The following is a 20,698-nucleotide window of genomic DNA, read 5'->3' on the forward strand; positions in this document are numbered from 1 at the left end:
AATGGATGTCCATCAATTGGAGAATGGTTGGGTAAATTATGGTATATGAATGTTATGGAATATTATTGCTCTGTAAGAAATGACCAGCAGGATGAATAGAGAGAGGTTTGAAGAGACTTACATGAACTGCTGCTGAGTGAAATGTGCAGAACCAGAAGATCACTATACACTTCAACAATAATACTGTATGAAGATATATTATGATGGAAGTGGATATCTTCAACATAAAGAAGATCTAATTCAGTTCCAATTGATCAATGATGGACAGAAACAGCTACACCCAGAGAAGGAACACTGGGAATTGAATGTAAACTGTTAGTACTACTGTCTTTCTACGCAGGTTACTTATACCTTTGGAATCCAATTTTTAACGTGCAACAAGAAAATTGGATTTACACACATATATTGTATCCAGGTTATACTGTAACACATTTAATATGTATGGGATTGCCTGTCATCTAGGGGAGGGACTGGAGGGAGGGGAAAATTTGGAAAAATGAATACAAGGGATAATGTTATAAAAAAAAATTACTCATGCATATGTACTGTCAAAAAAAATTTATAATTATAAAATTAATTAAAAAAAAAAAAAAAAGAGGCCAAAGCCTTGTAGAATTACACAGAAATTCTCACATTTATATATCATGAATATTTTATTCAGGAATCAGAAGATACTACACATGGAAAGCACTGAATAACATTATATAAAAATTTAACTAAATTTTAACAGAATCAACTGATAAATCATGATGAGAATATATAGAGTGACCCCTAGGACACTAGCCTCTTAGGACCATTGAAATTCCCCCAACCATCATTTTCTCCAGTCCAGCCCAGTCCAGATCTGGGATCTTTTTGAGCTTTGTGACCAAATCCAGGTCTCTAGCATGGCCATGTCTCTGGATCTTTGAGGAGAGAGTATTAAGGGGATGGGGGAGGGGGGGAAGAGAGGGGAGAAAAGGAGAAGAAGAAAGAGGACTGCCAGAGATGGTAACTTCTGAATCTCCCTGAAAAGACATTTCCCCATTTTGTCACTGGTCCTCTTCAAAAAACAAAGGACAAACAAGGTCAATAACTACTTCCCCTCCACTACCCCACCCACCCAGGTCTCCCAAAGATATCTATTTCATTTCCCAATTCAGTAAATTATAACTGTGGCTGTCTAATACCTCCAAGATAAAACAGTCTTTTACTTCTCACTTAAAGCCCTTCACAATCTAACCCACTGCTTTCTTTCCAGTCTTCTCATATTTTAGCTTCTTAGCTTCCCCATTCCTCTCTTTGAACCAGCTACAATGGCCTACTTGTTCCTCAAAAAGTATACACAGTCTCCTGCCTCCATACCTTTGTATTGGCCGACAGATCCCTATTCTTGGAATGCTTTCCCTTTTTACCTATGCCTCTCAATTTCTCCAACTTTTTCAAGACTAAACTCAAATCCTAACTTCTCTACAAGATTTTTCCCAGTCCTAATCCTCCTTCCTAGCTGCTAGACCTATCTTGTGAGATTATAGTGCCTGGCTCATGGTAAATACTTAAAAAATGCTTGCTGATTGCTTGGAGAATAGATTGAAGTTGGAAGAGACTTGAGGCAAGAAACCCATTAGGAGGGTATCTAAATGAGGGTGACAAGATCCTGAACTAAAATGGTAGTTATATGAATTGAGAGAAGGGGTGTGAATATGAGAACTAATGTGGAACTACCAAGACCTAACAATTGAGTGGATTAAGTCAGGTGAGGGAAAGTGAGTTGAGAATAACACAGGTTTGAGAGCTTGAAGTTGAGTAAGTATTTATTATGTATCTACTTCTTCTGTGCCAGCCACTGTACCAAGTGGTACAATAGATACTTTACAGATATATCATTTGATCCTCACAAACACTGATAGAGGAAGGTATTACTAGAGGAAACTGGCATAGACAGGTTATGACACTTGCCCAGGATCACACTGTGGATGTAAACTAAAACTGTTCTGACTCCAGGTCCAGAGCGTTCTCCTCTGTGCCCCAAAGCATAGGCTATTTAGTTTTCGTGTATTCCCCAGTACCTCACACAGTATCTAGTCCTTTGTGATTATTTAATTTACATTTGATGAAGTGAATTATTATTTGATGAACTGATGAAATAAACATTAAGTTACAATGGTAACTAAAATGAAATGGTTTTGAAAAGGAGCACATATAATGATGATGGATTCCATAATACTACTGTCATCCTACAGAAGTGAGGGATGTGTTCCCCAGTCACAATATTTTGTGATCAACAAAATGGAAGAATTCATATTTTCTTTTATCTTCTTAATCTCTCAAACTTATTCACAATATTAATTATATCCAAGAGATAAAGCAATTGCTGCTGTCTCCTTGCTCTAGGACAAAGCTTCTTAAACTATAAGTCACAACCCCACATGGAGTTGTGTAACTGCATTGAGGGGGGGGGTGTAAAATTGTGAATTGTTATGTAAATATTTGATCTGATAGGCAAATATACCTATTTTATATACCTATATACCTGGGGTCAAAGAGAAATTACACAGGTGATGAAAAGGAATTGTGAATGGAAACCATTTAAGAAGCTCTGTTCTAGATCATTAAGAACCCTAATGAGAATGCAATACTAATTCCTAACTCTTAATTCAATCAGCACCTTCTCTCTAACTGCCTACCAGCTTCTAGCAGTGTGTTGTGGTTGTGTGGCACTCCACTAAATGTAAACTAGGCATCAGACTAGGGCCAATTCTGTTCCCCCATCCAAAAAAAATCACTGAGGACCACTGAAACATGAACTGCCCAGTGTGGGAGGAGGCTGAGAGAACTTTTAACTCCAGTTATCATGAAAACAATCATCAAAGGGCGAGTAATGGAGGACTGTAAGGGGGAAAGACTGAAATCAGTAAAAGTTCTCAGGAGAAAGAAAATTCAACTAGAGACCTTAAGTATAAATGGATAAACTGACAAGGAAGCTATTAATAACAGAAAGGAATGCAGCCTCCAGATAAACTTAAAGAAATCAGATATCAACTAATAAATAGTGTAAGACAAAGGAAAATTAACTAACACCTGAAAATGCAGAGGATCCTATGGATTTCCAAGAGAGCATGGAACCACAGGACAATATTCCTCAATAATTTAAAATAGAAATAAGAATTGTGAAAGCAATATTTTTTATCATATAAAGCAAAAATAATTGGGACACCAGAAATACTTGAATCCACAAGGCAAATCTCAGCAACAAAAGAAAACCAAAATGTAAATGCACTTGCAGTGAAGGCCAAACTAGAAGAACAGAAGCAGAAAACTAATATTAAAAGAAAACATGCTCTCCATAGGAACAGAACACAATGCTCTCCAAAACAGGATAAAATTAACTTAAGGATTACTGACTTCTCCAAATATCATAAGCTAAAAACCCTGAAAGTATAATGCAAGAAATAATACAAGAGAACTTCAGAACTTCTGAAAGTGTCATTCAAAAAATCCACAGATTGCTTCTGTTTAAAAAGAGGGAAAAATAAAAAACCTGTTAAAACTTCAAAAAATGATTAAATTTATTAATTCCAATAGCAAACAACAAATTCTGCAAGCAACCAGGAAAAATAAGGGAAATCTGATGACACAAGACTATTCTGTACTCACTAGAAAACACAGGAAGGAATAATACAAATAAAACTAAACCTAAATGGAAAAAAAGATGAATGTTGAAGAATTCCTAAAAAAGAAAATAAGACCTGAACAAATCATTTGCTTTTCAAACACCCTGGACAACATATGTACAAGTAAATAAATAAAGCAACCAAGAACAATAATAAAATAACATCGATTTCTTTCTAAAAGTTATTTATGAACTAAATCTTATAACACTCCCATTACAAGGTGAATCAGTATCTGTTTTGTGAAATTAAATTACAGAATGGGAAAAAACATGCAAAGGGAAAGAAATGGAGAAAAGAATATGTGATATATCCTATTAAAGTCAAAGGCTAACAATGAAAAGAATTAACTTCTATAAGAAGAAACCCTACCAAAGTATAGGAGGCAAAAGGAAAAAACAAAGAGGGAAATTCTGTTTAGGTTAAGTAACAAGAGAGAGTAGCACTGATAATTCCTCTAACCTCTAAAGGGAGAAGAGGCCCTTGCAATGGATTTAATCTATAATCTATATTTACTATTTAGAGAAACCACCAGAAAAGCAGAAAGGCATGTCAAATGGGGAAAAAAAAATAACAAAAGGAGAACAAAGATTAATAATGAACCGTACAATCAGAGACATTGACATCATCATTATAGTAATAACAATAATAACAGCAGCAGCAGCAATAATGCAGCTAACATTTGTATAACACCTGGAAGCAGGTAGATGGCATTGTAGGTAGAGATGTGGTCTGAAGTCAGGAAGATATGAGTTCACATGTAACCTCACACAAAATTACTGTGTGACCCTAGGCAAGTCACTTAACCTTGTTCACCTCAATTTCCTCATCTATGAAATGTCAAGAGAAGGAAATGGCAAAAACCACTCCAGTATTTTTGTCAAGAAAACCTGAAATGAGATTATAAAAAGTCAAACACGATTGAAATACATAAACATCATATTTTATGTGCCAGGCACTGGACTAAGTACTTTAAAAGTCATATCTTATTTGGTCTTCTTAACAAATCTGAGAAGTAGGTGCTATTATTATTTCCATTTTTTTACATTTGAAGAAACTGAAGCAGATAGGAATTAAGCAACCTGCCTAGGGTCATAGTATCTGAGGCCAACTTTAAACTCTGTCCTTCCTTTCTCCAGGCCATGGGTTCTATCCACTGCACCACATAGGGAAATTCCTATAATTGAGAAATATATCCTTTTTATCACCTATATGAAATGGTAATTCTAAGAGTGAATCACAACATAAAAAGGGAGACAAGGGAAAGATCTAGAAGGCAATAACACAAAAACTATTTAAAAGGGGAAACCCAAAAGTATGTACCCTTAAGAAGCTTTACTTCTATGAGGAAAACAGAGGGAAAAGAAAGCCTAAGGAAGTATTAAGGATAAGAATAAGAAAATAAAAGTTTAGAACAGACAGAATAGGAAGATAAACAATGAAGAGAATGAGTGGGAAAAGCCTTTTAGGAAAAGGTCCAACATTTCTCAGATTAACTAAGATGAAAGAAAAGATAATGATGAATATTGGAGGGGATGTGGGAAAACTGGGACACTGACATATTGTTGTAGAATTGTGAACTGATCCAACCATTCTGGAGAGCAACATGGAACTATGCCCAAAGGGTTAATCAAACTGTGCACATCCTTTGATCCAACAGTCTCTCTACTAGGCCTGTATTCCAAAAGATCATAAAAAAAAAAAAAATAGAAAAGGACCCATATGTGCAAAAAAACGTTTGTAGCAGCCCTTTTTTGTAGTAACAAGATACTGGAAACTGAGTGGATGCCCATCAGTTGGAGAATGGCTGAATAAGTTATGATATATGAATGTTATGGATTATTACTGTTCTATAAGAAACAATCACAAAGATGATTTCAGAAAGGCCTGGGCAGACTTACATGAACTGATACTAAGTGAAGTATCAAGAAGAGGAGAACCAAGAGAACATTGTATATAGCAACAAGATAATTATACAATGATCAATTCTGATGGATATGGCTCTTTTCACCAGTGAGGTGATTCAGGCCAGTTCAAATGGACTTGTAATGGAGAAAGTCATTTGCACCCAGAGAGAGGACTGTGGGGATTGAGTGTGTATTACAACATAGTATATTCACTTTTTTTGTTGCTGTTTGCTTATTTTTTGTTTTCTTTCCTTTTTGATCTGATTTTTCTTGCGCAGTATGATAATTGTGGAAATATGTATAGAATAATTGCACATGTTTAACATATATTGGATTACATCTGTCTAAGGAAGTGGATGATTCACCCTTGCAAAAATATCTTTGCATATTTTTTAAAAAAGAAAGAAAAATTTTAAAAATAAATGGGTAGTATGAGAAAAGAAACAACAACAAAAGATTCTGGAATTTTATTTAAAGAATAAAACTTTTAGTTGGAGAATTCATTATATGAATCGAATAAAAATAGTCTTTAAAAATAGATAAAACACTGAGGAAGCGAAATCATCAATCAAAATTCAATTTCAGATGATTCTAAGTATCAATTCCATTTTACTACCCTATGAAACAAAATTACAAGAAAAGTCATTTGTAGGAGATACTTTTTTACCTTGAAGGTATAATTTTGGCAATAATAAAGTGAAAATTATAAAAATGAAAATAAACTCATATACATCTGATTTGTAGTACAGATAAGAAAAATCCATAAAGAGGTTCATCAATGACTTTCTAAAAAAGAAGAGATTTCAAAAATATACACTTCCTTTCAAATGAAGATGTATTATGAAATTATTTTACTTATTTGAAATTCAAATTTGCTGAGAAAAAAATAGGGACAAGAATGATGAATCAAAATTAGGGCAATAGAATTTTGAAACTCAGGGTGTTTTTTGCAATTTGGATATCTATTGCCTTAATGGGAAAAGTATTTAAAACAGACTTCATTAGTTTTCCCTAACCAAAAATTTCTTCTCTTCAACTTTGCAAGACTGACCTACCTTGCAAATTGAACAAAGAAATAATGAAAACTTCTGAAAATTCTAATTTGAAAAAAATATCTGGAGAGAGATTAAATGAAATTGAACTTAATTATTAATAAAATTTCCTACCATGCTTTCCTTTATACTTTTCTATTATGGCTTTTCTTAAATTGTTCCTTCTCTTACTCTCCATTAGCCCCTCTTCTCACTACCTTAATAAATATACTTCCCAAGACACTATTCTTTCAATATTACCAGCCTTGATGATAACATCTAAAACCAGTCTCAATTATCACTTTTATACAAATGATTTTCAAATCCTTTTCTCTGACATTATTATTCTCCTGAACTTCAAATTCACATTCAAATTCACATTTCCAAAAGCCCATTGAATATCTCCATCAAACTCATCATCTGTTCATCTTGTTTTTGACTCATAAACATGTCAATGGGATTACCTAATCAATTTTATAACCTCAGTGTATTTTTGACTTCTCTCATCTTCAATATTCAAGCAATTAGTCACCAATCTGATTCTCTTTCTGTAATCTCTCTCATCTGCCCATTCTCATTTCTACTAATTCATTAACTACCTAAGAAATCTAAGTCTCCTTTACTTGACCTTTAAGGGTACCCCAGGACTCTGTCATGGGCTCTCTTTTAGCTCTGTACTCTTCTTGGCATTCTCATTTATTTCAATGATTTCAAATATCAGCTTTAAATGGATGACTTCCAAATTTCTCTATTAGTTTTAAATTTCTCTGATTTCCAGTCCTCCATTTCCAGTCCCTGAAGAACATCTTCACTTTGAAACTCTACTATTATATCAAACTCAGTTTGTTTAAAACTAGTTCTTTTTCTTTTTTAACCAAACTCATTCCTTCCAACTTTCCTATTTTTTATGATAGTACCACCATTCTTTCAGTCACTCAGATGCTTCCTTCTTCCTACTGACTCAACTTTTACAATCTCTCTCCTGTTAGTCCCCCTACTTTCTATTCCCATTGTCCAAACACTAATTCAAGCCCTCACCAACTTTTCACCTGACATGGTAACACAGTATCCCAAATGTTTCCTCATGTTCTGCACTCCTTATCCAATTTATCCTTCACATATGTACACAAGTAATTTCCTAACACATGAATTTAATCTTTGTTTCAAAAATTTCAACCATTCATAAGAAACCATTCATCAGGAAAAGAGAAAGAGAAAACAAGTGAATGAAGTTACCTATCATTCAGGCTATAATATGCAGTTAACAAGATAACCTGCAAAATTGTTCCACTGGTAGTAGTAGTAATAATGATAACAATTAGCATTTATACAACATTTAAGGTTGACAAAGTGCTTTAAAATATTAACTCCTTTTATCTCACAACAACCTTGAGAGGTAGGGGCTTATTATTACTCCCATTTAACATATAAGGAAACTAAGGTTTAAAGGTTATATGTGACTTTCCCAGGGTAATAACAAAATTAAGTGCCTAAAGCCAGATTTCAATTCAGGTCAGCCTGATTCTATTCCAATAATCTATCTAATGCATCTCCTACCTGACAGTATATTTATCTTGGAAAGATGCTACAAATGGACAATAAGTTAGGTCCAGAACTGACAGAGAGGGGAAAGCAGACTGGATTTCCCTTGAGAAATTTAAGCAATGTTTTTAATGACCTAGGCTTTTCCTTGAAATAATTACCCATTCTTTTAACAGCAATATTCTCCTGGTGATATTTATTATCACTGATTAATAAAATATAAGTTTCCAAAAAAAAAAATTGAATTTCACTCAAAGGAGAATGGAGAGTGCTAGGTGAATGGATAGTGAAGACAGTTGACCTTCTGTCGGGAAGACTCATCAAATCTAGTCTCAAATACTTAATAACTACATGACCCTGAGCAATCACTTAATTCTGTTTGCCTTAGTTTCCTCATCTGTAAAAAAAGCAAACCACTACAGTATTTTTACCAAGAAAATCCCAAATAGAGTCACAAAGAAACTACTGAAAAATGACTGAACAACAAAGAGTAACTTTTAGAAAGGTACAATGTGAGCATGAACAGGCTACAACTCAATAAACAAAAAGTCATCCAAGAGAAACAGTATAAAGAAATATGTATCAGAAAAATGTATATCTGGGGGGAAAAGACCATGTGATATCCTAAAAATTAGTATCTCTAAATATAAATTGGAACAGAGAGGATTGTGTATGAAACTGTGAATCTCAATGAACAGCTTACTATTCCTTTTAAGTAAATGATGAATTTAACCTGTGGCTTTCAAAGTTGTCTGCTTATGTGTATTTCCTTCTGACACTCTATTCTTTCCCATATATTCTTAAGCTTCAAAAAGCTTAATTTTTAAACTTTATTCTTTTAGCCTTTTTTTTAAACAACATGACTAATATGGAAATATATTTAGCACAACTTCACATATCTATTTGATATCATATTTCTTGCCTTCTAATGAGGGAGAGACTAGAAGGAGAAACAATATAAAGCTCAAACAAAATTATAAATGAATGTTAACAAATAAATAACATATTTTTATAAAAATTTAAAAATCTTCAATGGCCCTCTTCTTCCTTCCCTTTTTTCTTTTCTTGATTTTTTTTTTTTTTTTGACAACTCTATTATTATTCCCTTCCCTCTAACTGGGAGGGGAAGAAAAAAACCAAAAAACTTTTGTAATAAATATGCAGAATCAAACAAAAATTCCCATGCTGTTTATGTCCAAAATCTGTGTCTTATTCTACACTTTTAATTCATCACCTCTCTAATGGTAAGTAGCAGGCTACATCTACATTTAATGATCCAGAATCACAGTATTACACTCATCAGAGTACTCTTAAGTATTTCAACGGTGACTTTTCTTTACAACATTTTTATTGAATAAATTATTTTCTGGTTCTACTCTGTTTCAGTTCACAAAATTTTTTCAGGTTTCTCTGAAACTATCCCTTAAATTATTTCTTATGGAACAATAATCTGCCATTCTATTCCTCTCAAAACCTCTCCAATATTTGTAGTTTTCCATTTTTTCCAATTTAATTGGTATGACATGAAACTTCGGAATTGTTTTAATTTGTATTTTTCTAAGTATTAGTTAAAGCATTTTTTCTTATGACTATTGATAGCTTGGATTTCTTACTTTGAGACCACATGCCTGTTCATATCTTTTGCCTATTTATCTATTGAAGAATAGATCTTTTTCTCAAAAAGTTTAATCCATTATTTACATATCTTGGATAAGACTTTTATCAGAGAAAATAATTCTGATTTTAACACTATTGTTCCATAGATATGAAAGGAAATTTATTTCTTGCTCTTCTAATTTGTTTATGATATGATTTTTTTTTTCTATCCAAGCCATCTGTTTATTGGGAGCCTGTCTTATATAATGTGAAATGTTGGTCTATCCCTATTTTCTCTCAGACTGTTTTCCAGTTTTCCTAGCAATCTTTTCTCAGAGAATCATTGCTCCTTCGCTAGGATCTTTGCACTTATGAAGAGCAGTTTGTTTGCTTCTCTATGTTGGATACCTAATCATTCTTTTTAACCTGTACCAAACAGTTCTGATGATCATTGCTTTGTTGTTATAGTTTTAGATCTCGTTTTGGTAAGGTTTTATTATTCCTTCCCACTTTTCTCAATATTCCCTTGAGATCCTAGATCTTTTCTTCCTCCCCCCCCCCCCCACCAAAAACAATTTTTTTGTTAAGAAATCAATTTGTGGTAGTTTGGTTGGTTTGGCAATTGCAATATCAAGAGAACTAAAGAAAGGATCCTTCTATGTTATATGTTAGGCAGATCCCCTGTAACCGATTTACTAGAAGGCTATGGATGAGAGGTACATGGGATAAACAGACATAAGTTGTTTAATACATGCATCATCAAAGGGAGTACCCATATTTCAGGCATCACAGATCCATCTAAATAGTAAAGAAATACAGATCTGATGACATTCTCTTGTGGTATTTCCCACTGTCCACCAAAAGATGCATAATTCTCTGGCATGGCAATCAAGGCCCTCCATAAATGGGCTATAATTCACCTCTCCAGCATTTTCAAGGTACTGACTATTGAGCACTCAAAAATATTGCTATAGTGAACCATTAGCCATTCCTGTCTCATCCTGTACTCTTCTACCTTGATGACTTTACACCTGCCATTCTCTCTACCTGTAACTCTCTCTCTATTCCAAGATTCAATTATTGACAATTCTTCCAACTAGGAAATTTCTTCCAATTTTTAGATTCTACAATACTTAAACTATTTCTTCCATTGACTTTGTCAGATTGTTGAAGAACAAATCATACATCTTTAAGATATTCATATCCCAAACTATACATTTTTATTTTGCTAGAAGTTCTAATAATTATCCTCATATATGATTTATTCTTCAAGATACATATTTATAGGAGTATTTTAAGATGCTTCTATTAATTAAGAACATGTTGTCATGAAAATACCATGAAATCCTCAATCAGTATAGCTTATTATTCCCAGAAGTTTAACTCTTTAGGTAAATCATAAAATATTTACCTATTTTAAGACTTCAAAAAAATAGTTCAAATGCAAAAATTAAAAAATCAGATCTTGAAAGTCTTAAAATAATCTATTTCAGAAATCCAGTAATAGCATTATCTTTAAAAGCAGGATGATCCTTGAATATTGCAACACAAAAACAAGACAATTTAAATCTGATATTTCAAAGTAAATTAACGTTTGAGAAAAGGAAAGTTACCTTAATTTTTTTAAGCATTAAGAAAATGCTAACCAAATATGACAACAATGGAATTCTCTGAATGTCTAATTACAATCGCCCCTCCAACCCACTCTCCAAAAATTGATCACAGTAAAATGTAATTGATGTTGATCACCAGTCCCTAAGGACAAAGATTTGAATACAGAGACACAAATCTCTTCCTCTTTCCTCTAGCTGTTATATTTTGCCAAACCACAATCTGCCCTACTAGTAATTTAAAAATCTGCATCATCAAAACTAGACTGTTACATTTTTCCAGAGGAACAAAGGATTCATCAACAAAGCAATGAACTAGAAATCAAAGTTCTAGTTTCCCTTTGTGAGAAACTGTCTCTAAAATTAATGCCTAATATTAAATTCCCTAGCCCTTCTTAATTCTCTAAACTATGATTCCTAAAAATCTAAATTTACTCTGGGGAAATTTTTAGAAAAGAAAAAATAAGAAATCAAAGGATTATTATAATTTTTACTTTTGAGCTTAAAAGTATGGGTGTGTATCTATATAAAATAACGCAATAAAAATTCAAAACAGGATAAGTTTATAACTTTAAAACTTTAATTATATGTAATTTATAATAATTTAGATACTAAACCTATCTTAAACATATAGGAATATTTGACTAAGAAATCTAAAAAAGTTTCAACATGTGTATTTTTAATAAAATGTATACTAATTTTGACATTTTAATCATGATTTAATTCATATTGCATTAATAATAGTCAAAGCACAAAACTTGTGCTTGTTTCATATGCTTGTATTCCTACTGAAAATCATGTATTTTTGTTACCTATTATTATACAAAGATACATTAGGTTGTAAGACTTTTCAAAGATGGCCAAACGTGGCTTTTATTTTTTCAAAAATCCTTTCCATTATGTAGGTTTAATATATTTTTCACTTTAAAGGATGAAAAAGGTTTGGTGGGAGAGAGGTGTAAAAAAAAAAATTTAGGAATGAGACAGGCTAAGCCCTCTATTTGCATACTACATCCCCCTTCTTTTCTCCTCCAAAAACAGTTCTTTACCTGGGATCACAGATACACAAGAGATCTATGTCAGATCTATACATTTGAATGAAAAAAAAAATTATAACTTTATTTCAATTTAGTGGGTTTCCTTTGAAAACTTATGTATTTTACTTTTTGTATTTATTCTAAGATGTAATTCATAGGCTTCACCCAATTGCCAAAGGGATCTGTGACACAAAAAAAGTTAAACTTTTTCCTAGAGCTCATCTCTTCCCTCTTTCATCTTCAACCTTTCAGTATCTATTACCTCTTTCCTAGCTTTAAAAAAAAAAAAAATCTTCATTTACCTTTCTACCATCTCAAGCATAATATCCAATATCTTTCCTCTTTTTCACAGCCATATTCCTAGGAAAAATCTATCTATATTGAATGCCTCCACTTTCCAGCCTGTGAATGGAATAGTGAATTCTATCAATGCAAATTACTGGGGCACAGAAAGTGACTTGTGTAGGGTCCTGCCAATATATGGAAGATATAGTGCTTGACTGAACTCAGATTTTCCAGATTCAGAAGCCAGCTCACTATCTACACTACTCCTTATAATGGATAGATATTGTGAAATTAGCCATAATGTTTTTTTTGTTGTTATTCAACCATACCATGCTGATTTTTTGTGACGCCTCTATGAGAGTTTTCTTGGCAAAGGTACTAGAATAGTTTTCTATTTCTTTCTCCTAAAGAAAAAGGTAACGGAGGCTAAATGACCTGCTTAGCTAGTATGTGAGGCAGTATTTGAACTCCAGTCTTCCTAACTCCAGGGCAGCACTCTATCCATTGGCCACTTAGCTGCCTCCATTAAGTTTTTTATTCTAGAATTTACTATTGACAGGAACAAATAATGATGAATGTTGGAGGGGATGTGGGAAAACTGGGACACTAATACATTGTTGGTGGAGTTGTGAAAGAATCCAGTCAGCCATTCTGGAGAGCAATTTGGAACTATGACCAAAAAGTTATCAAACTGTGCATACTCTTTGATCCAGCATTGCTGCTATTGGGCTTATATCCCAAAGAAATACTAAAGAGCAGAAAGGGACCTGTATAGGCCAAAATGTTTGTGGCAGCTCTTTTTGTTGTAGCTAGAAACTGGAAGTTGAATGGATGTCCATCAATTGGAGAATGGTTGGGTAAATTGTGGTATATGAAGGTTATGGAATATTATTGCTCTGTAAGAAATGACCAGCAGGAATACAGAGAGGCTTGGAGAGACTTAAATCAACTGTTGCTGAGTGAAATGAGCAGAACCAGAAGATCACTATACACTTCAACAACAATACTGTATGAGGATGTATTCTGATGGAAGTGGAAATCTTCAACATAAAGAAGATCCAACTCATTTCCAGTTGATCAATGATGGACAGAAATAACTACACCCAGAAAAGGAACACTGGGAAGTGAATGTAAATTGTTAGCACTACTGTCTATCTTTCCAGGTTACTTACACCTTCGGAATCTAATACTTAATGTGCAACAAGAAAATGGTATTTACAAACTTATATTGTATCTAGGTTATATTGTAACATATGTAAAATGTATGGGATTGCCTGTCATCAAGAGGAGGGAGTAGAGGGAGGGAGGGGATAATTTGGAAAAATGAATACAAGGGATAATATTATTAAAAAAAATTACTCATGCATATATACTGTAAAAAAATTATAAAAAAAATTTACTATTAGCAAACTACAATCTATATATTTCTGTAAATAATATAGACAAAGATATATGCGAATTTCATGTTTACTAATTACATGAACACATGTATATTATATGTATACATACAAGTTCATTATAAATTGTAGTTAGAAAAGCCTTTTGATCTTACAGCATCTCTGACAAATGGTTCTCTAGAAACCTTGGAGACTTTCAATGATGTCAAGGAGCTTACTTCTTATGGAAAATACCCATTCTAATCACTGGACGAATCTAATCGTTAGGAAAAGACCTCAATTCAAATCTGACTTCAGACACTTACTAGTTATGTTATCCTAAACAAGTCACTTCTGTTTGTCTGTTTTTTCATCTGTAAAATGAGCTAGAGAAGGAAACAGCAAAACCACTTGAGTATTTTTGCCAAGAAAATGCCAAAAGGGGTCAAAAAGTCAGCAGTGACTGAAAACAACTGAATGAAAATTACAAAGATGGCTCAGTAGACAAAACACTGGACCTAGAGTCAGGAAGACCTGAGTTCAAATTCAGCCTTAGACACTCAGTAGCTGTGAGATTCTGGACAAATCATTTAACCTTATTTGCCTCAGTTTCCCCATCCATAAAATAAACTAGAGAAAGAAATGGCAAACCTACTCCAGTATTTTTATTAAGAAAATTCTGAATGGGGTCAGGAAGAACCAGACACAACTGAACAATAATGTCAATACTCTTATGATGCCTTCACCATCTCATAGGCAGACTTAAGCTGTCAATATCATCTTAGATTGTGGCAATCAAAATGGAATATAACATTCCAGGTGTGATTTTGATCAGAATAGAGCTAAATAAAAATGCTATAAATTCCTATATTTTATTCATTAAGTTATTGCTGTCTAAGATCATACTGAGAAATGACAGAATTTAGTGGATAGACAAACAGTTCTGAAATCAGAAAGTCCTGGGTATAAATTCAACTTCTTACACAAATTTCCTTAACAATGACCCTTAATAAGTTACTTACTTTATCTCTCAGTGCTATACATAATTTTCTTTTTTTTGTTTGTTTGTTTTTTTTAAATTAATTTTATAATTATAACATTTTTTTGACAGTACATATGCATAGGTAATTTTTTTACATTATCCCTTGTACTCCCTTCTGTTCCGAATTTTTCCCCTCCTTCCCTTCACCCCCTTCCCTAGATGGCAGGCATTCCCATACATATTAAATATCTTATAGTATATCCTAGGTACAATATATATATGCAGAACCGAATTTTGTTGTTGTTGTTGCTGCAAAGGAAGAATTAGATTCGGAAAAATAATCTGGGGAGAAAAAAACAAAAAATGCTAACAGTTTACACTCATTTCCCAGTGTTCCTTTTCCGGGTGTAGCTGATTCCGTCCATCATTGATCAATTGGAATTGGATTAGCTCTTTTCTATGTTGAAGATATCCACTTCCATCAGAATACATCCTCATACAGTATCATTGTTGAAGTGTATAATGATCTCCTAGTTCTGCTCGTTTCACTCAGCATCAATTGATGTCTCTCCAAGCCTCTCTGTATTTATCCTGTTGGTCATTTCTTACAGAACAATAATATTCCATAACATTCATATACTATAATTTACCCAACCATTCTCCAATTGATGGACATCCATTCATTTTCCAGTTTCTAGCCACTACAAAAAGGGCTGCCACAAACATTTTGGCACATACAGGTCCCTTTCCCTTCTTTAGTATTTCGTTGGGATATTAGCCCAGTAGTAGCACTGCTGGATCAAAGGGTATGCATAATTCCAGATTGCTCTCCAGAATGGTTGGATTCTTTCACTATTCCACCAACAAAGCATCAGTGTCCCAGTTTTTCCACATCTCCTCCAACATTCATCATTATTTGTTCCTGTCATCTTAGCCAATCAGACAGGTATGTAGTGGTATCTCAGAGTTGTCTTAATTTGCGTTTCTCTGATCAATATACACATAATTTTCTAAATCTCCAAATTGCTTAATAGATGCTGATGTGCATTGGTACGCTAATGAAAAATCACAGATCCATTTAAAAAAAAAAAAAGATGCTTTACAAATTATTCAGTGAAATATTTTCACAACATTATTTTAAAACCTTAGTTTATTTAAAATGGGGAGAAAAAAACCCTATACACTGTTATTTTCAAAGATACATACAAAATATTTAAAACAATTTTGTAAGAATTTGAAACAAAACTTCTACAATATATCAAGCATGTCTACCATAAGCATTTGTAATCTCATATTCAGAAAACTCATTTTTAGTAGGTGAACATTTTCCTCAAAATTCCTTTTTTTTTTTTCATCCTGTCAACAAGTGTCACAAAACAGAGCTCCTGTCAGTACCTATTAAATTTGTCCATGGGAAAATATTGTTTTTTTAAAGAAAGTGTGCATTTTCAGATAGTAGTAATTTTAAACAAAATCTTCTATTTTCCTCAGATGAAAAGTTAAGAAATACCTACTCATTATCCAAATTGTCTCTCTAATCCCAAATCAAATAAAATCTATCTACAATCTTTCACTGATACAAAAATAAATGCCAAGTTCTGGCATAAGATGTAATGAAACTAGTTTTCCTTCACTAAGGTGACAAGCCACTTATTTCACATACTCCAAGATATTAAAAAATTTTAAACTGCATGAGAAGATTATAGAAAAAAGACACTTAAGGAAGACTTTTTTTTTTAATCAATCAACAAGCAATTATTAAGCACTTACTATATCTGGTATTGAAGATAAAATACTTAAATGTTAAGTCTCTAAGAACTTTACATTCTATCAAGACAAAATAGATGTGTATGTATGTGTGTGCAGTTACTAAATAAATACAAGGTAATTTGGAGGAAGAGCAGAAAATAGTAGCTGTGATGATAGGAAAGGTTTCATGGATAATGTGAGTTGAACCATAAGGGAAACTAGGGATTCTTTTTTTTTTTTTTTTTCTTTTGTTGAGGCAATTAGGGTTAAGTGACTTTTCCAGAATCACACAGCTAGGAAGTGTTAAGTGTCTGAGAAAACCAGGGATTCTTAACAGATGGGGAGGGAGTACTTTCTAAGCAAGAGGTAAAGACATAGAGAAGGGAGATGGAGTATGATGTGTGAGAAACAGCTGTAGAAGGAAAGTCATATAATATTGAAAAAATAGATGGTTACAGGTTGTGAAGATCATTAAATACCAAAGAGAAGACTTTCTTTTTGATCCCAGAGGAAATAGGACAAGTTTAAATTAGAGAGTGGCATGATCAAAATCTGTGCTTTAGGAAAATCACAATGGTCTTTGTGTGCCAGATAGAACGGAGTGAGTAAATTCTTAAGACAAGAAAACCAATTAGAAATGGGGCAGCTAGGTAGTGCAGTGCATAGAACCACCAATCCTAAAGTCAGGAGGACCTGAATTCAAATCCAGTCTCAGACACTTAACACTTCCCAGCTGTGTGACCCTGGGAAAGTCACTTAACCCCAATTGCCTCAGAAAAAAAAAAAAAAAAGAAAAAAGAAAAGAAAAGAAAAAAGAAAGAAAACCAATTAGGAGGTAATTGCAATAATACAGAGGGAAGAAGTGATAAGGGCATAAACTAAGGTGGCCATGTGAATGGAAAGAGAGGAAGAGACACTGAGTTATATATAGAAGCAAAAAGATTAGGCAATCTACTGGATACATGATATCATGAAAGAGAGGACAAAATAGAGAATGACACCAAGGTTTCAAATGTGGGTGGATATAAGAATGGTAGTGTCTTTAATAAAAACAAAAACAAACAAAAAAAAAAAAACCTGAAAAGGAGTATATTATAGACATATATATATGTCTATATACCTATGGAGATTTTATTCACAATAAGTTTAAGATGCCAACAGTATGAATTCAGTTTGAATAATACCAGAACTCAGTAAAGCAACAAGGGCTAGATATATAGATCGGGGAGACATTTGCAAATGGAAGCTGATAATGTTACTGGAGAGACTAAAGAGAAGAGGTCTGGGCAGTGTCTTAAAAATACCCATAGTTAAAAGACTGATATGAATGATGATCCAGTACAACAGACTAAGAATAAACAGTCATTTAGGTAGGAGAAAAAAAGGGAGAACTGTGCCAAAAAAAAAAAAAAAAAAGTCTAGAGAGAGGTTAAAGTGTCAAATACCAAAGAGAGGTCAGAAAAGGACACCAAATTTGACAATTAAGAGATTTGTAGTTAGTAGAGAGATTCCATCCATAATTATCAGAGGACCTAATAGACAAATTTAAGATTCTTGGAAGCTTATCTCTGCCCCCAGGTAAATTGAGGTTTTATAATAAAGAAGCAATCTTGACAGAATTAGTGAGAATGACCATGTAACATAAGGAAATCAAAGACCTCTGCCAAGTGGTAAACACCTCATATTAAGATTCCCTATTACCAAACTCTAGCATGTCCAAGCTTGTTCTGGGATACAATTCTGCATTGTCAACAAGTCTCTTAATTCCCTAATAGTTTCTACCACGGGAGGAACATCTCCTTGACCCCAACCAGAAGAGTGGATTATGCATCAATTATTCCTGCCAATGTTTCCCTCTGTTAGGGTGGACAACTATGAGTTGACAGCACTTTATTTTCAACATGTCACATGCATCATTTAACTAATATTCCTGTGACTAAAATAATAGGTATTATCCTCATTTTATAGATAAAGAAATGCACTTAAGCAAGGTCCAGTAAACAGCAGAATAAGATTTCAACTCAGGTGATCTTACAATGCGCTAGAACTGGTGATTGAGATTCTCAGCATCTTAGCATTTTTTTTTAAGACTCTCAAACGGAGTCATACCTTGTATTAAAATATTGATATCTTGTGCATTCAGTAGGTAGCTGAAAAACCTTATTTTACAGACAGAATAAGGAAGACAAGGTTTAAATAGTCACACAACAAGAATATGAATGATTCCCTCTTCTTTTAGCTTGTCATTTGTTTAAATCCCTTTTTTACTGTCTTTATTTGGAAGCAAAAAAGAATAAAGGATAGAGTGGCTGTGACTAATTTAACATCCTTAAAAAAAAGAAAAGCAAATATAAAATTATTTAAATATAATAGAGTCCAATAGTTTCACATCACCTTAAAATTAAGCTACTTTCCCTAAATAAAATGATTTATCACTCTAATTTCCAAAAATGACGAGTACCTGATTTAATAGAGAAGACTATTTATGTTTATTCTCCTTTCTAGTTTAAGGGGGGGGGGGGTCGCTACTTACACGTGACACTAGAGACAAAAAAAAATGGAATAGGAATGAAAATTTGCAATGAGAAAACATTTGCAATATAATGAAAACCCAGAGATTCATTTTCCTGCTACCAACATTATGAAACATTCTATTAAGTCACAACAAAGGAAGGGAAAGAGGATATATAAGTGTCAGGACCATAATCTACGAATCGGGATGGAACAAAGACTCCTTTCATGCAGGAAGGGGAACCAAGTTGCTCAGAAAACTCCTTCACTCAGGATGACACATTAGTATTGCTTCGTTTGGGGGGTTAAGGAGAATCATTTGGTCCAATTAATCCACCCCCCCAAAGAAAGCCGAGGCAGAGGGAGTCCGCGCTGGCAGCCCTCTTGGGGCTGGGCCCGGCCCCTCCCGTTCCAGTCTTTTCCGAAGGCTGGCACGGTTCTCCCCCACCTCTCCCCACTCGCGCCCGCGAGTGCCTCTTGCCACGCAGTGCCCCCTCCCACGACCCGTGGCCAACAATACCGCGGCCCCCCCTTACATAAGAGGCGCAGAGCCGAAGCGCGCCAGAGCCACTCGGGGCCGCGACACCGCCGGGCAGGGCGCATCTTCTCTGGGGGATGCTGGGGGGACCGCGGCTGGGAAATCAAGGGGAAGCATTCGCTCCTCGCTCCAGCCTCCGGCTCAGCGTGATCCGCGCCCCGACCCCTGCAGGAGGGCACCTAGGTCCAGGTGCGATGGGGGGGAGGCCCACGCCCTCCCCGGCCCCACCTCCCCCGCCCGGGGAGGCTCCCAGGCGTGCCCCCCACCCCGCCCCAGGCGCCGGGCCCTCTGACAGGTGGTGACCAAGGGAACCAGATGCGGACGCTCGGTCCGGCCCGGCCCCGCCCCCGCCTAGCCTCTCTTCTCCCCTCCCCAGGGGTCACTCACCTGGGGGCTCCGGCGGGAAGCCAGAGATGCGACAGAGGAGAAAGCCAGGCCCGGGGGCACTGCTAAGGACTGCTGGAGACAGAAGTCTGTCCGTCAGTCCCTCAGTCGTTTGGTCTGGCAGGCAAGCAGGCGGCCCCTCCCCCGGCCCCGCGGCGGCGGCTCCCGCACAGCCTCTCCCTGACTGCAGTTGTCAAGTGGGGCTCGAGCCAAGGAACTCCAGCCAATCACGGCGCCCCTTGGAGCCTCGTCAGGACCCCGCCAATCCTGGCGGCCAGGCCGCTGCCTGAGCCGAAGGCAGAGAGTGGAATCCTCCCAGGGAGAAGGGAAGGACTAGAAGGAGAAGGGAGGGGCAGGGGAGAGGGAGGGGCGGGAGGGGGAGAAGGGAGGGGCGGGGGAGAGGGAGGGGCGGGGGGAAAGGGTGGGGCTGGGAGGGGAAGGCTAGGGAGAAGAAGGAGGCTGGGAGGAGGGGGAGGGGAGAGAGACTCTCTGCCTTCCCA

At 35.3% G+C, this 20,698-nt stretch overlaps 1 protein-coding gene across 4 annotated transcripts in view; it reads right to left on the minus strand.

The window, feature by feature from the left end:
* WDR47 (WD repeat domain 47) overlaps window positions 1-20,404 on the minus strand; it is a 74,905-nt gene extending 54,501 nt beyond the window's left edge. For 2 of the 4 annotated variants that reach the window (XM_074262861.1, XM_074262858.1), the window contains exon 1: window positions 20,202-20,402. Coding sequence is in view for 1 of the 4 variants with exons in the window: in XM_074262857.1 (XP_074118958.1) it covers window positions 19,813-19,931 (119 nt within the window). In the remaining 3 variants the exon portion in view is untranslated. Of the gene's footprint in view, window positions 1-19,812; window positions 20,077-20,201 lie in introns of those variants that run through there. The other 2 variants (XM_074262860.1, XM_074262857.1) reach the window with 2 other exon arrangements.
* Window positions 20,405-20,698: the final 294 nt, after the last annotated feature.

This window comes from Sminthopsis crassicaudata, chromosome 4, assembly GCF_048593235.1.
Source record: "Sminthopsis crassicaudata isolate SCR6 chromosome 4, ASM4859323v1, whole genome shotgun sequence".
Classification (NCBI taxonomy): Eukaryota; Metazoa; Chordata; class Mammalia; order Dasyuromorphia; family Dasyuridae; genus Sminthopsis; species Sminthopsis crassicaudata.